The sequence below is a fragment of the Acipenser ruthenus genome, chromosome 5 (assembly GCF_902713425.1).
Source record: "Acipenser ruthenus chromosome 5, fAciRut3.2 maternal haplotype, whole genome shotgun sequence".
In the NCBI taxonomy this organism is placed as follows: Eukaryota; Metazoa; Chordata; class Actinopteri; order Acipenseriformes; family Acipenseridae; genus Acipenser; species Acipenser ruthenus.
Window position 1 is genome coordinate 84,646,277 of NC_081193.1, and position 16,799 is coordinate 84,663,075.

At 40.4% G+C, this 16,799-nt stretch overlaps 1 protein-coding gene across 3 annotated transcripts in view; it reads left to right on the plus strand.

Annotated features, from left to right (window-relative positions):
• The window catches only part of LOC117402820 (proteasome activator complex subunit 4-like), a 52,587-nt gene that overhangs the window by 20,592 nt on the left and 15,196 nt on the right, over positions 1-16,799 (plus strand). For all 3 annotated transcript variants that reach the window (XM_059024672.1, XM_059024673.1, XM_059024674.1), the window contains 21 exons: positions 288-380; positions 8,164-8,429; positions 8,582-8,768; positions 8,914-9,003; positions 9,586-9,650; positions 9,841-9,991; positions 10,734-10,832; positions 11,032-11,101; positions 11,482-11,549; positions 11,648-11,863; positions 12,238-12,395; positions 12,505-12,600; positions 12,984-13,039; positions 13,924-13,980; positions 14,261-14,316; positions 14,426-14,524; positions 14,726-14,788; positions 15,125-15,220; positions 15,425-15,556; positions 16,137-16,346; positions 16,609-16,745. In XM_059024672.1, coding sequence (XP_058880655.1) covers positions 288-380; positions 8,164-8,429; positions 8,582-8,768; positions 8,914-9,003; positions 9,586-9,650; positions 9,841-9,991; positions 10,734-10,832; positions 11,032-11,101; positions 11,482-11,549; positions 11,648-11,863; positions 12,238-12,395; positions 12,505-12,600; positions 12,984-13,039; positions 13,924-13,980; positions 14,261-14,316; positions 14,426-14,524; positions 14,726-14,788; positions 15,125-15,220; positions 15,425-15,556; positions 16,137-16,346; positions 16,609-16,745 — 2,465 coding nt within the window. The remainder of the gene's footprint in view (positions 1-287; positions 381-8,163; positions 8,430-8,581; positions 8,769-8,913; positions 9,004-9,585; positions 9,651-9,840; positions 9,992-10,733; positions 10,833-11,031; positions 11,102-11,481; positions 11,550-11,647; positions 11,864-12,237; positions 12,396-12,504; positions 12,601-12,983; positions 13,040-13,923; positions 13,981-14,260; positions 14,317-14,425; positions 14,525-14,725; positions 14,789-15,124; positions 15,221-15,424; positions 15,557-16,136; positions 16,347-16,608; positions 16,746-16,799) is intronic.

Consider the following 16,799-nt stretch of genomic DNA (forward strand, 5'->3'; position numbering starts at 1 on the left):
TGCATTTGTTAAATTCATCTGTTGGAGCTTAATAGAAATCAAAGTGTCACTTTTTTTCAGTTTGGGAACTACAGCAAGTCAAGAATATGCATTCTGGTGGTGACTAAATGTGTTAACCATACAGTTGTAGCTTCAAAATGTTGTTTTGTTGCATTTTAGTAACTGTCACTCCTATGAAACACAGTGCATCTGTTGTGGTTAATGGGTGGGCAGACAGTAACTGTTCAATTAAGTGAAGAGTTTGAGAAGCATCTTGTGCTTTTTAACATTGCGTTTGTTTTTCTTAGGGTGGACCAAGCAAGCAAACCCAAAAACAGCTAAGTGGCTTGTTCAACAGCATTACGTCTTTCTTTCATCCTTCTAACAATGGCAGGTGGCTGGTGAGTGAATGGTCAGGACTGTACTATGGCTAAAGACTAGGGTACTGGAGTCCCAAAGCCGTTGGTTTCTCAGAAAAGCTTTTGTTACTTGTTTTTTTCTGTTTTAAAGCAGCAGTTATATATACTGTTATATTGTTTAATGCAATTCATCTATAAAAAAGGTACAAAATAGTTTATGTACAGTACAGTGTGTTCCATTCATTTTCTGAAAATAGTCCTAGTTAGCACGGATGACATCTAGGATATAACTAATCCTCTGCCAAGGGACTGGCTGGGGATTAGTTATGATGTGGATTGGTTTCCATATAATTTGGTTGATATATACAAGCAACAATACTGATATAAAAGGTGTTAGTGCTGCTATTTTTCTATTTTATTAGCTATAAGCAAACAAAACCATCTGATGTCAAGCAGTATAACAAGTACATTCCAGGACAAATTATTATTGATGATAAAATGTTTCTGCCATTTATAAATGATATGGTTGTCTTTTTAAATATGACCAAATTGGCTGCATAACTGTTTTTAAGTTTTAATTTAGTTTTGTCTAATTTTAAAATGTTTTAATTTTGTCTTGCAAGTTGTCATCTGTAAACAGATATTATTCAGCTTGTAGCAATTCCCATGCTACATAATGTGGGTGTAAGTCTCACCCACCTGTCCCTTTAATTAGGGTCAGTAGCCTGGCCAGGTCAAAACTTCATTTCCCATAGTTCCTTGCAACCACCCTCTGTTCATCCTCTCTCCCCATTGGCTCATTCAGATTTCCACCCCTCCAATCTCAGAGCTCCTTAGTAGCCAGCACCTGTATTAAAGCTGGCTAATCAGGCCTGAGGGAGACTCCCTTTCTCAGAGGAATCAATTTAACTACAGCATTTTCTCTACTTAAATTTCAGTGAATCCATTACCATCCTTAGATAATTCCAGTGCATCCGTTCATTTTCTTTTGTCGCTGCACTTTGTCTAAACTGCTCTTTTTGTTTTCACTGTTACTTGTTTAAGTTTAGCTGTTTTTCTAGGTCTGTTTAGTGTTTGTTGTTTTATGTGTGACAGCCTCCATTTTTTCCTGATCCTCCTGATTTTTTTCAAACAACTGTTCACCATTCAACTCAACACTACTGGACAGGCTCAACAATTTCAACGTACTCAATGTTTTCAACCTTCTACAATCACCATCATTTCGGGACACTTTGCTGGACTGCCTTATTTGTGGGTGAGATCATTTCTTTTTTGTTTGGATTTTTTCTACTTTAATTTGATACTTTGTTTCCTGTATTTTTGTTATTTTGTTACTTTGTATGGATTTCAATTACCCTGCTATTTCTGGACTTGTTGGGCCTACCTGTCATTTTCCCACCATTGCCATAGAGACTGTTAAATGTAATTGTTTCCACAAGTCACTGTTTTTCGTCTGTATCTATTTATTTATCCTTGGTCTTTATCTGTGTGTGTTGTGTTTGTGAGTGTGGGTTTATTGGAGACCCTCCGGACACTATATTCATTTCTACTTTGCGAATCTGTTTAGCCTTCTGTTTGTCCCTACATCTGTACCAGCTTTATTCTTACCTGTTACCTGCAATTATTTGAATTCCTTACTTATCATTATTCATTTCATTTCATTTGTTCATTTTTTCATTTGTTGACATTATTGTTCACAATAATAAACCGATTGTTCTTGAAATTGACACCTCTGACGTCCCTGCTTTTGCTGTCTGTCACTCTTGCTGACTTATTTAGCTATAGGAATAGGGCCAGTAGTATCTCCTTAGGGAGGACAGTGCAACTGCTTCTCAGTTGTGCAGAGTGATCGTTACAGAATTGGTGGCCCGTACGGGGACCCTTTGTGTCATTAAATTCAAATCTAAATTCATCAGTTTAAATTGTTGGGAACTTAATGTCAGAAATGGAAAATCAGACCTTGACTTCGCTAAACTTCTCTGAGATTGGAGATAGACCCCATGTGACTATCAGAGAGCCTATCACAGAGAGAACCACCCGCATTAGTGACCTGTACATTACCCAGGAAGGGGCAGATCTTTCTGGAGGCGATGATGATGAAGGGAACCTTACTGACAGTGTTGCGATAGGGCAATTGACTGAGCACTGTTCCCATCTCACTGACCGTGTTGAGCAACTGGAAACACAGCTGTCTGAGTTACAGGAGAGCAGCATTCATCGTGAACAGGTCCTGCGAGGTTACATCGAAGGACGCTTCACAGATATGGAGAATCGAAGGCAAGAGGCCCTTGACGAAATGGATAAGGAAGTGGTGAAGTGCCTGAAACGCCGCGATGTGCTGTGGGGAGAAGAGATTAAGAAACTCTTCAAAAAGACCAGCACCCCTCGTCTACCACTTTCTTTGCCGTCTCTCTCCTCTAGAAAGCGGTCTGCACCACAACAATTCTCCTTTGATGGTGGGTCTGCTGATTACCATGGCTCCAGAACTGAAGGAAGTCTTTCCCAAGCAAAGCTGCCCATTAAAATCAACTTCCCAGAGTTTGGCAGGGAGGCCAGCAGCGATGCCATTGACTTCCTGGACAAATGTGATGAATTCCTAGCGCTACGACCCATGACACCAAATCAGATCCTGGCAACCATGTCCAGTGTGCTGAAAGGCTCAGCAAAGAGCTGGTGGGTTGCAGAGCGCAAGGGAATCCACTCCTGGGAACAGTTCAAGACTGTCTTCCGTCAAGCCTTTCTGCCGTCTGACTTCCAGACCGAAGTGGAAGACCGACTCCGCTCCAGAGTCCAGCTGCCTGACGAGCGAATCCTTGACTTCGCCTATGACTACCGTGCCCTATGTCTGCGCTGGAAGCCAGACTTGGAGGAGTCTGAAGTGGTTCGACGGATTCTAAACAGCTGTAATCCCAAACTGGCAAGCTCCCTTAGGGGAACAGTGAAGACAGTGGCAGAACTGGTGCGCATCGGGACCCAGGTGGAGAGAGACAACGCTGCTCAGCGGGAATACTGGGTCAAGTCAAACTCCAGCAAAGCCGTTCAGGACAAGAGGAGCCAGAAAGGAGCTACGAAGAAGCCGGCAGAGGTCAGCATGGTTAGAAGCCAGGAGAAGAAAAATGTAGTTCCTGCTGCAAGCCTGACTCTGCTGATCGTGGATGTAGGCGTTCGAGGGCTCCAAGGGCCTGCAGTCCTGGACACTGGGAGCACCTTCACTCTGATGAGAGAGAGTCTCTGGAGGAAGATAGCTCATCCAGGGGAAGAGCTGGAGTCTGCACAGGATCAGTATTTCATGCTGGCAGATGGACAGTCACACCAGGCCAAAGGTCAAGTTCGCCTCACTTACCTTCTCCACGGAGAGATCTGGTTTCTAGGCACATATGTCCTACAGGATCATCACCTGACGTTTCCCCTTGTTCTAGGCTTGGATTTCTTGGAGAAAACTCATACCCAGATTGACATTGTCAATAGGCAGTATGGTGTCAAACATCAGAAGGATTTCTCCTACCATCCTTTTTTGCCACGGTATGAGGGGGAAGCTTCCTGGGACAGGTCCTTATTGAGTGTCAGCCTCTACTTCCATACATCTTGCCAGCCACCTACCACCTCTGATCCAAAACCATGCCAACCGGCGAAGGTGACCATGACCATCACCTCAGCGGAACCATCTCCTGTCGAGCAACAACTCCAGAACCTCCAGCAAAAGTGGTCTTCAGTCTGTACTGATAAGTTGGGAATGACCACCGTCACCCGTCACTCCATCTCCACTGAGGACGAAGTCCCTGTTCGGGGTCGACTGTATAGAGCGTCTCCACTGAAGAAGGCTTTAATCAAGGAACACATCCAAGACATGCTTCTGGACGGAGTTATAGAACCATCTAACTCCCCATGGTCCTCTCCAGTGGTGCTCACAGAGAAGAAAGATGGTGGTTACAGGTTCTGTGTGGACTACAGAAAGCTGAATGCAAAGACTGTCTTTGATGCATATCCCATGCCCCTCATTCATGACATCCTGGAGTCCCTGAGTGGTGCTGCGGTATTCAGTTCCCTTGATCTACGCTCGGGTTACTGGCAAGTGGCGATGGACTCAGCAAGTAGAGCGAAGACTGCGTTTACTACACCCTTTGGTTTTTATCAATTTAATGTAATGCCATTTGGGTTAAAAAATGCTGCAGCCACTTTTCAACGGCTGATGGAGAGAGTGTTAGGAGATCTCCGAGGGAAGATCTGTTTCGTCTACATAGATGACATCATTGTCTATTCACCAAATTCCGCACAGCATCTTCAAGACCTCGAAGCTGTCTTCCACAAACTTCATCTGGCCCGTCTTACACTCAATCTCAAAAAATGCCACTTCTTTAAACACACTCTCCATTTCCTTGGTCATGTGGTTTCAGGTGAGGGTGTAGCTGCTGATCCCCACAAGCTCCAAGCCATCCAGGAATATCCCATTCCTACCAACTTGAAGGAGGTTCAACGGTTCCTAGGTTTGGCAGGGTGGTACCATAAGTACATCCCCAGGTTTGCGGATATTGCTGCCCCACTTAACAACTTGAAAAAGAAAGATGTTCCCTGGAAATGGACAGGAGAGTGCCGGAAGAGTTTCAAACTCCTCCAGGAAGCTTTGATCAGTCCTCCGGTCCTCGCTCACCCGGACATCAACAAGACGTTCCGAGTCTTTACTGATGCCAGCGATGTAGGACTTGGAGCGGTTCTGACTCAGCTAGAAGGAGATGATGAGAAGGTAATAGCCTACGCCTCCAAATTACTGAACTCTGCCGAAAAAAACTACTCCACATCCGAAAAGGAGTGTTTCGCTGTTGTGTGGGCAGTAGAAAAATGGCGGCATTATCTGGAGGGGGTGGAGTTTGAGGTTGTCACTGACCACGCTGCACTCTCCTGGGCATTCAACAACCCAAAAACCTCTTCCAGACTGACCCGCTGGACTCTTCGCCTACAACAATTCACTTTTACCGTTATTTACAGGAAAGGTAGTCTGAATCTTGTACCTGATGCACTCTCTAGAGCTCCACTTGTACCACCTTCAACTCCTTCTGCATCAGTGTGTGCTAGCAATGCGAGTAGCATGGATCTTCCCACCACCATGGACCAGATTGCGGCCGCTCAGTCCAAAGACCCAGCTATCTCTGACATCATCAATGACATTGCTTCCAATACTGCCAATGATAACCGCATCTCCTTCATCCAACAGCAGGGACTTGTGTATCGCCGGGTGCCCATTCCTAAACAAGGATTCCGATACCAGCTGGTAATTCCGGAACAGCTGACGGATTCCTTCCTCCACCACTACCATGACAACCCTTTGGGAGGTCACCTGGGCAGGATGAAGACCTTGTTGCGCATGTTGGAGGTTGCATGGTGGCCCTCCATCCGTAAAGATACATGGCACCACATAAAGGAGTGTCAAACCTGCCAGAAGTACAAACCGTCCAACACCAAACCTGCAGGTCAACTCCAGTCCACTACTGTGAAGGAGCCCGGAGAGATGCTGGGTCTGGACCTAATGGGACCTTTCCCCAGAAGTAAAAAAGGTAACACTTACATCCTGGTCATTGTTGATTACTTCACAAAGTGGGTTGAGCTGTTTCCATTGCGGGACAGTAAGACCACCAAAATTGTGAACATTTTGACGCAGGAAATATTCACTCGATGGGGAACACCGCAACACATTCTTTCAGACCGTGGACCTCAGTTCACGAGCCAGCTACTCGCAGAGGTGTGCAAGACCTGGGGAGTAGTACAAAAACTCACCACCAGTTACCACCCACAGACCAACCTGACAGAACGCGTGAACCGCACCTTAAAGACCATGGTTGCATCTTTTGTCGGGAAAAACCATCAGCTGTGGGATCAGTGGCTACCCGAGTTTCGTTTCGCCCTCAACACCGCCAAACATGAAACCACTGGCTTCTCTCCTGCAGTACTAGCGCTCGGAAGGACCATCAGAGGCCCATTGGACCGATTAATCGCTGTTGCTCCTGCTCCATCCACCGATCCCTACCAACTGCTAGATCGCCAGCAGCAGATTGCCGAAGAGGTGAGGGATCACGTTGCCAAAGCTCAGAAACGGCAAGCTCGGAATTACAATGCCCGGAGAGCACACTGTCAGTATGAAGAAGGTGAGTTAGTCTGGATAAGATCTCACCCCTTATCTGATGCCTCCGGAAAGTTTTCAGCAAAACTTGCCCCTAAATGGTTTGGGCCAGCTCTTGTAACCAAGAGACTTGGACCCAACAACTACAAAGTCAAGTGGGGGGAGCCAGATTATTTCAAAGAGGATACTGTCAATATTGTTAATTTAAAACGCTACTATGGCGTTTGTCCCTTGCACCTCCAGTGTGGGGGGGGGGGGGGGAATATGTAGCAATTCCCATGCTACATAATGTGGGTGTAAGTCTCACCCACCTGTCCCTTTAATTAGGGTCAGTAGCCTGGCCAGGTCAAAACTTCATTTCCCATAGTTCCTTGCAACCACCCTCTGTTCATCCTCTCTCCCCATTGGCTCATTCAGATTTCCACCCCTCCAATCTCAGAGCTCCTTAGTAGCCAGCACCTGTATTAAAGCTGGCTAATCAGGCCTGAGGGAGACTCCCTTTCTCAGAGGAATCAATTTAACTACAGCATTTTCTCTACTTAAATTTCAGTGAATCCATTACCATCCTTAGATAATTCCAGTGCATCCGTTCATTTTCTTTTGTCGCTGCACTTTGTCTAAACTGCTCTTTTTGTTTTCACTGTTACTTGTTTAAGTTTAGCTGTTTTTCTAGGTCTGTTTAGTGTTTGTTGTTTTATGTGTGACAGCCTCCATTTTTTCCTGATCCTCCTGATTTTTTTCAAACAACTGTTCACCATTCAACTCAACACTACTGGACAGGCTCAACAATTTCAACGTACTCAATGTTTTCAACCTTCTACAATCACCATCATTTCGGGACACTTTGCTGGACTGCCTTATTTGTGGGTGAGATCATTTCTTTTTTGTTTGGATTTTTTCTACTTTAATTTGATACTTTGTTTCCTGTATTTTTGTTATTTTGTTACTTTGTATGGATTTCAATTACCCTGCTATTTCTGGACTTGTTGGGCCTACCTGTCATTTTCCCACCATTGCCATAGAGACTGTTAAATGTAATTGTTTCCACAAGTCACTGTTTTTCGTCTGTATCTATTTATTTATCCTTGGTCTTTATCTGTGTGTGTTGTGTTTGTGAGTGTGGGTTTATTGGAGACCCTCCGGACACTATATTCATTTCTACTTTGCGAATCTGTTTAGCCTTCTGTTTGTCCCTACATCTGTACCAGCTTTATTCTTACCTGTTACCTGCAATTATTTGAATTCCTTACTTATCATTATTCATTTCATTTCATTTGTTCATTTTTTCATTTGTTGACATTATTGTTCACAATAATAAACCGATTGTTCTTGAAATTGACACCTCTGACGTCCCTGCTTTTGCTGTCTGTCACTCTTGCTGACTTATTTAGCTATAGGAATAGGGCCAGTAGTATCTCCTTAGGGAGGACAGTGCAACTGCTTCTCAGTTGTGCAGAGTGATCGTTACAAGCTGATCTTGGGCTTAAAGCTGACAGTGTTCAAGCTAAGAGATTGTGAAAAAATGTTCTGTGGCTTTATGCTATTTTACAAATAGTACGACCTGCACTGCTTTCCAATAATATATTTTCTAGAAATCACATTACATTTTCATATCACATATGCACTTGAAACTGGCTAATGTACCAACATAGAATTATGTCTATAAGGTGAAGAATTTGGTTAATAGGCACATTGCTGTCTTTCCTTTGGCAGATGAAGCTGATGAAGCTTGTGCAGCGCTTGCCAGCCAGTGTGGTAAGAAGACTACACCGAGAGCGGTACAAGAAGCAGACGTGGCTAACGCCAGTCCCTGACAGCCACAAGCTCACTGACCAGGACATTACAGACTTTGTGGAGAGCATGAAGCAGCCTGTGCTGCTGGCGATGTTCAGTAAAACGGGCAGCTTGGATGCAGCCCAGGCTTTGCAGAACCTGGCACTGATGAGACCTGAGCTTGTCATCCCACCCTTACTAGAAAAGTGAGTTATCTGTTTAGTGTGACATCCAGTGAGTGGAATGATGGGCGATTCTCAAATCCACTGAAATGCATATATAATAGTAATACAGATGTCCATATATGACAGTTTGAAACCTGTTGGTACTCATAGTTCTGTGTGCATGGCTGTTCTAGAACCTATCCTGCAATGGAAACTCTGACAGAACCTCACCAGCTCACAGCCACCCTCAGCTGTGTGATTGGAGTGGCTCGCAGCCTGGTTTCTGGAGGCAAGAGGTTTCCTGAAGGCCCAAAGCACATGCTGCCATTGCTGATGAGAGCACTGCCTGGTGTGGATCCAAATGACTTCAGCAAGTGCATGGTATGTGCCTTTTTTTAATGGACATGCACTAGTGATGTAATACTAATAATAGTAATATAGTATTTGTCCTTGTACCTTGCTGTAGTAGAACAAACCAGTTAAATGTGTGTTTTGTGTTTTTTTTCTTCCACCCCTCCCCATGCAGATAACATTCCAGTTCATTGCAACATTTTCTACTCTTGTGCCTTTGGTAGACTGTTCATCAGCTGTTCATGAAAGAGATGACCTCACAGAAGTAAGTACTTGAAAAAACATATGTCATACTCCCATTTACAACACTGATCCTTTTTTCTACATATCAGTTTCAAATTCACACTTAGAAAACCTTTTTATCAAAGGTTCCCTTACACTATAGTCCTAGGGATGCTTTGTTTTTGTCCCCAAAAACTAACCATTCTACAGCTGGGGCAAGGTAGGTAGCTTAATACTGACATTTTAGTGGTGGTGGTGGTGGTGTTGTGTTTTTTGTTGTTTTTTTTTTAAAATAAAGATTATTATTTATTATTATTATTATTTGTTTAGCATACGTCTTTATCCAAGGTGACTTACAGAGAATATAATGGTTTATTATCCCTTTTCTATATAACTAACATTTTAAAACTACCTAACTACCTTACTTCTGGTTAATCAATTCAAAATTTAAACTTGTGGTTTGCAAAGCTGCTTCTGTGTTTTTTTTATTTTAATTTATTTTTTTTATATATATATATATATATATATATATATATATATATATATATATGTTCAGCTGGAAAGTCTCAATGGAAAGAGGTTTGAGGTCCCTGGTAATCAGAGTATTTTTTGTTTACTGTTTCAGGTAGAGCGGGAGCTGTGCTCAGTCAGTGCGGAGTTTGAAGACTTTGTCCTACAGTTTATGGACAGGTATGTTTTTGGAGTTTGAAATGGCTGAACTCCATATTGATGAGTTTCTGAGTCAGCAATGAGCAACGGTCAAAGCCAGCACAAGTTATGTTTTTAGAATCTTGGAAAGCAGCTTGTATAGCATTTGTTACAAAAACAAAACAAAAGGCACAACAAGTTAAGGGCTTATCTGACTTTTATTTTGCTGCAGGTGTTTTGCCCTTATTGAAAGCAGTACACTTGAACAGACGAGAGAGGAGACAGAAACTGAAAAGATGACTCACCTAGAGAGCCTAGTGGAGCTCGGACTGTCTTCCACCTTCAGCACCATCCTTACGCAGTGCTCCAAAGACATCTTCAAGGTTCATAAACACACACACACACACACACACACACACTTTTCCCCTAGTACATACTGTAGAACTGTATGAATAACTGTTTTTAATGTGGCACAGCTGAAGATCGGTGCTCCGGTAATGGTAATGTAAGATTGATTGCTATTTGCTTCTTTCTTTAAATAAAAGGATCTTGCAAACCAAACAAGGTATCCAGAAGTGCATATAAAACTTGTTTGTCTCCTAAAAGGAAGACTTCACAAACATTTCGATCGGATCATGTCTGGTTCAGAGGGACCTATATTGCTATATTTGTAAAGTAAATGTTTTTTTTTATTTATATAGGCAGCTTTAAATCCTAACACTGTTACAGTCTTTCTGAATGTAAATAGTCATGCCTAATCCTCCTTTGAACATAAGCAGGTTGTACTGTAAGTAGACTAAAATGACACTATTTTAGTTTGGAAAAAGTAACTTATTTATTAATGTTGTGCCTTTAGGACGTAATATATTATCTAGTTTTCTGTTTGATAAGTAATGTATTATTCTATTTTGTAAAACAGTAGTTGTGTGGTTGTTGTTATTAGATACGGCACATACATAAGTCTACTTCTGTCCCCCAGTAGTATCTCTCTTGTGTCTGATTTGCTTAATCGGAAACATCAGGCCAAGCTTTAATGGGCGAGACAGACTTCTGATTTTAAGAACTTCTTACCTTCCCTCTCTCTCTCTCTCTCTCTAACCAGATTCATGTTTTAATTTGTTTTAGGTGGCCCTAGAAAAGGTCTTTAACTTTGCCACTACAAACATCTTTGAGACTCGAGTTGCTGGAAAAATGGTGGCTGACATGTGCAGAGCCGCGTGTAAGGTGAGGATATTTCTCAGACTAAATTGATTGAGAATGCCTTGACGACAAGTGATGGGGGCATGTGAGCTACCATTCCAAATATGGAAATATTAAGGAGTGTATATTTTAACTTAATGTATACGAGTATGGTAAGTGTTATGTAATAGCGGCAGTTTGCATATATTTCTTTTTATTCTGACCACATTGTTTTCTGTTTCAGTGTCATCCAGCAGAGTCTTTGAAGCTTTTTGTGCCACACTGCTGCAATGCAATAACTCAGCTCACAGTCAGTAAGTTTCCCATTTACAGTTCTATCCAACCCAATATGTCTAATTGTGGGAATGCTTCATAGGAGGATTACATAACTATTTGGCTTGACTTATGCTTAGGCTTTGCCAAATAGGGGTGTTCACTTGAAAGAAGCCCCATCTAGCAATTTTAGAAACGGTGAAGAAATCTATAAATTACAGATTTTAAATGTTTTAAAATAACAACATTTAAAGGCAGTGTTGTCCAGAACCTTCCAGACGTGTTCAACCACCGGACAGTAATTCCCTCTAATCAGGGTTTTGTTGCCTAAATTAAATGCAGTGAATGCCTTTTGAAATGGTTACAATATCAGTATTGTTTTATTTTTAAAACACACATTTCTTTGTTTTGTTTTTTTTAGACGAGGATGTTTTGCGTGAAGAGGAGCTGGACAAGGCGCTGCTGTGGAACCTTCAGCTTCTGTCTGAGGTAATAAAAAAGTAGTCTATAAAGTGGCCATACACAATCTACGCTATAAAGGGAAATGAACTATGGGAATTTTAGAAATATTGTTCCTTCCCTTTCAGATCACCCGTGTTGATGGTGACAAGTTGTTGCCATACAGGGAGCAGTGTGTAAAGATTCTCCTGCGGACACTCCACTTGAAGTTTAAACAAGGCTACATGCTTTCCTGTAACCTGCTGCACCATCTGCTTCGATCTGCCTCTCTCATCTACCCCACAGAGTACTGCAGCATCCCTGGAGGCTTCAACAAGCCTCTCTCGGAGTACTTTCCCATCAAGGTATGAGACCCCCATTCCAACTCATGGCCGGATTGCCTGGCTTCAGCCTTTTTAACATGGCATTTTCATCCTCCTTTCCATTCTACACATTTGTTGTATCTCTAATACAGTGTTAGAATATAACAATTTCTGCCAGCTGCTACCCCTTTTATTTATTTTTACAGCATCAGTTTAAAATCTTGTATACCAGCACTTCCTATTGGGCAAACTGGCAATATTGATCTGACCCAGGGATAAAATGTCTTTGTCCATACTGAAGTTCAAACCCCATCTCCCTTATTGTAAAAAGTTTAAATGCATGAGCATACAGCTAGTTTTGTAATCCTAGTGTTTTTTTGTTTTTTTTTCATTTTTCTCTTGCATCATATTTACAGGACTGGGGTAAACCAGGTGATCTATGGAACTTAAACATCCACTGGCACGTTCCAACATCGGAGGAGAAGGCCTTTGTATTTTATATACTAGACACCATCCTCCAACCAGAGCTTGTCAAACTGCAGCGCCATGCAAATGGAGAACTGGAAATGCCAAGGTTTAAAAAAAATAAATAAATAAATAAAGTTTTATTTGCATTACAGTTAAATTGTGTCCATTTTTAGGGTTAAGTATGATTGTGAACCTTTTTTGTCCGTGTTTTATAGGGATGACATACTGCAGAGCCTCACAATTGTGCAGCACTGTCTGATGGGCTCTGGGAGCATCCTGCCTTTTTTGGATGGAGAAAGAATAACTGACCTGTAAGTGAGAAGAACATTTAATTTCATTACATTATAGCCATACAAAATCATAAAATCCAGCATACAGTATTTTTTTCTTATTTCCTTGCTTTGTTCACTTTAACATCAGCAATGCTGAAAGGAATGAGGACATATTTAGTTGCTACTTTTTTTATTCTACACAGCAAATATAGTGCATTCAATTTTGCTTCATATTAAAACTGCACTTGCTTTATTTTATTAAACACTTTTGAGCACAGTGACCCAAATATGAAAACCAGGAATAAACTACTTTTAGAGATTTGTAGTTTCATCAGGGGGTGGCTTCAGGGTTGTATCATTGTACTTTTTTATTTTGTATCTTTTTTTTTTTCATGAATATAACTTTTTTTTATTTCTCTAAGTGTACCAAGCTTGGTGAGTTTGGGGGAGACAGCACTCTATACTGGTGTTGACTATGGTGGGTATATATATATATATATATATATGTGTGTGTGAATTCAGTGTCTTTGACCGTGAACTTAAAAATACAGTGAATTGTCACTGGTACACTTTAGATTAAATATTTCATATGAATAAACACCTGTTTATTCTTTTACTGTGGAAGTACAAGGACTACAAGGATTTCCATCCCTCTGTGTAGTTAAATGTTTAAGCATGTTTGATATTTAAAGCACTTAAATATTTATAACAATTGTTTTCATAGTGCTACACTTGTCATCTGTAAAATATGAAATGCGATAAATAACTAAAACTCATAATATCAATGGTCATATTACATATGTAATTGAAATTTAAGTTACACCTCATTAGCATAACAACTTAGCTTATTTTGCTGTAGATTGTTTTCCAGACTTTCACTTTTGAATCTGGTGAAGCCCATTTATCTTGCCACAAGCATGTAAAGTCCTATATACAGCAAAGGGAGTTTAAAGCTTCAGCTGGGCTCCTAATACCTGTTACACAGGGAGGGAATCTACAGTGTGGCAATGTGACATCTGGTTAAATGAACTTCATCAGTGCTAAAAGTGAAAATAAAGTCTGTTAACCTTAATAATTTATGGTAATGTTTGTTAAAGCCTTGATAACGAGTCAACAAGAAGTTTTATTAAAGATCCTCACTTGATTTCAAAATATTTTTATGAACAGCTTTGTAGCTGGTAACAGATGTTCTAAGTTCTCTTCTAAAGTGGTTCCAGTGTAGCACAAGTCATCGGTTACTGCACAACACAAGCAGTGCAATTTGAAATGGTCTTTGAAGTTGACCTTGAAATGTTCTGCAGCTGTCTGGAAGCAACTGCTATTTGAGACGCTGCTAACAGTTGCCCCTGCTTCTTTTTAAAGACATGTCACGGGAGAACTACAGAGACGCTATTTGCAGTGTTATGAGGAAACTCTTGCGTAAGTATTTCCTTAAATAAAGTTGATACCTGTATCCAATACTTTGCGATAGTATACTATGTTATTTGCTATAATGTTAATCACAGCCCCTGGAGTTGCCATAATGCTTTTATTCAACATTTTAAACTTGCATATAGTCTTAGCTTAATTAGCCACCCAGGAGACGGACCGACTCAGACAATTTTGAGTGATGTTATTTCAGTTACATATAATACACTTTGTTGACCTGATAGTGATCGATGGCATCCTAAAAAAGAAAATCAACTTTTTTGTTCTATAGATCACATTCTGAAAAATTCGGAGGATGACACAAAGTCATTGTTTTTGATCATTAAGGTAGGTTTGCAAAATGCATACCAAGTTAATATTTTTTTTAATCTTCCTACTTGTTGAACTGTGACTGCAGTAAAACTGTAACCTTGTCTTTTTGCTCTTTGTTTCTTAGATTATTGGTGACTTGTTACAGTTCAGAGGATCTTACAAGCATGAGTTTGACTCCCGGTGGAAAAGCTTCAACCTTGTCAAGAAATCCATGGAGAACCGGGTTAGTCATCGTCTGCAGCTGCAACATTCTGTCTTTCATCTTGAGAAAGCAATCTATGTAGAGGGCCCTTGTTTTTTTTTTTTGTTTTTTTTTAGGAGTCTCGCTGTTGGCCATGCTTTTTATATTGATGCATGTTTTATCAGCAGAAAATCTCCAGTGTGATGATACTAACTGTTTTTAAACTATGTATTTCCCTTGCAGCTGCATGGCAGGAAGCAACACATCCGAGCATTACTCATTGACAGAGTTATGCTACAGCAAGAGGTATGTGTCCCAGGGTTTCTGTCTTTGTGTCTCGTGAGTTAAAACTTTGTGTATAAGACAGATAGTTACAAAACAAGAGTTTGGAATTACAGATAGTAATAATTATATATAATATATATATTTTTTTTTTCTGCATGTTTCTCAGGTTTGTTGTCTAGCACTCTGGTATATGCGCAATGTGAATAGGCATAGTAAAAATAATACAAATTTAAAAAATATATATGTATTTATATGTGTGTGTGTGTGTGTGTATGTATATGTTTACTGATTTAACACTGAAATACAACAGTTGCTGCTTAAAACATGTTAAGTTGTATTATTCCAATTCTGTTCCAGTTGAGAAAACTGACTGTTGAAGGGTGTGAATACAAGACTATTCATAGAGACCTTTTAAGGGACCTCCTACGTTTGTCAACCAGTACATACAGTCAGGTAATGTCTGTGCTGTGTGTTGATTTTTTTTTTTTTTTTTTTTCTGGGGCAGAGATCAGCTGCCCTTTTACAGTTTCTTCAATTTATAAAAACTGATGAAAATGTGCACAATGTATAATATATATTGTAACTGCCAGCCTAGTGAATTGAACATAGACTTGAAGTATTGCTGTAGTTTTTAACTGTTGTTTTAAACATGTGCAGGTTAGGAGCAAGGCCCAGCAAGTTTTCTTCATAACTCTCGGAGGTTACAACTTCTGCTGCAGGGACCTGATTCCATTGGTGCTGGAGTACCTGAAACCAGACAGGCAGGACATCTCCCAGCAACAGTTTAAAGTATGTTTAACAAAATAATTCAATCATTGGTGTTCTTTATAAACAAGATTAACAGGTTAGAACAGGTCCCTTCTTTTGATACTGTTCTCCTTTTAAGGTATCCTCTTATCCTAGCACTTATTTTTTTATTTTTTTATTGGAAGTCCTGTCTAATTGTATCTTGATTCCAGAAGAAAAATGTAACAAGTTCAGTGCAGTATTTTGTCCATTACAGGTTTTGATTTTACCAGGATCGGGACCAGTTACATGCCCCTGTGGCAACCTTTTGAGAGAATACATCAATGGTCTTCTTTAAATAGTGTCATATTATTCCATTGAAATTGTTATAAAGAGCTTGTTTGTTTATTTATTTGATACAAGTATGTCAATCCTATCCTTGCCCCCACTATAAAAAATGTAGAGAATTGCATTGAAACAGTGGATTTATTTTATTTAATTTAATTTAATTTAATTTAATTTTTGTTATATATATATATATATATATATATATATAAATATATAAATATATATATATATAAAAATAAATATAAACTAATGATGATCTGTTACTGTTTATAATGCTCCCTCTCTCTGGTTCCAGGGTGCCTTGTACTGTCTCCTGGGGAATCACAATGGAGTTTGCCTGGCAAATCTCCATGACTGGGACTGCATTGTACAGACCTGGCCGGCTATCATCTCGTCTGGCCTCAGCAAGGCCATGTCTTTGGAGAAGCCCTCCATCGTCCGTCTGTTTGACGATCTTGCAGACAAGATCCACCGACAGTACGAAACCATTGGACTGGACTTCAGTGTAAGATCAAGCTTCTCGTCCATAACTAATGAACACTCTACTGTGCTAAATTTAGAAACACTAAAAGAAACATAATAAGCAATGGCCAACGTTTTGACTAGAAGACTTTCTTACTTGATGACACTGAGAAGTTGTTTGTCGTTACTTGCGTTTATTTGTAAAGAACTAGCTTCTGTTCTGTACGTTGTCTCCCCTGCCATTGTGCAGAACATTTGTCACAGTTAATTTAATCATATGGTAACTGCATCTTTTTTTATGAAAGGTACCTGATAGTAGTTTGGAGATAGCTCTGCAGATTATGAAGTCAAAAAATCCAACTACAAATCTCCCACTGCCCACATCAGAGGAGATTGAGAAAGGTGTTCAGCTCCAGCAGGCAAAAAACATTGACTCTGTGCAGTAAGTAAAGAAGTATTTTAAAAAAAAGTCTCTTAGTCTCTTTTTTTCTGAGCA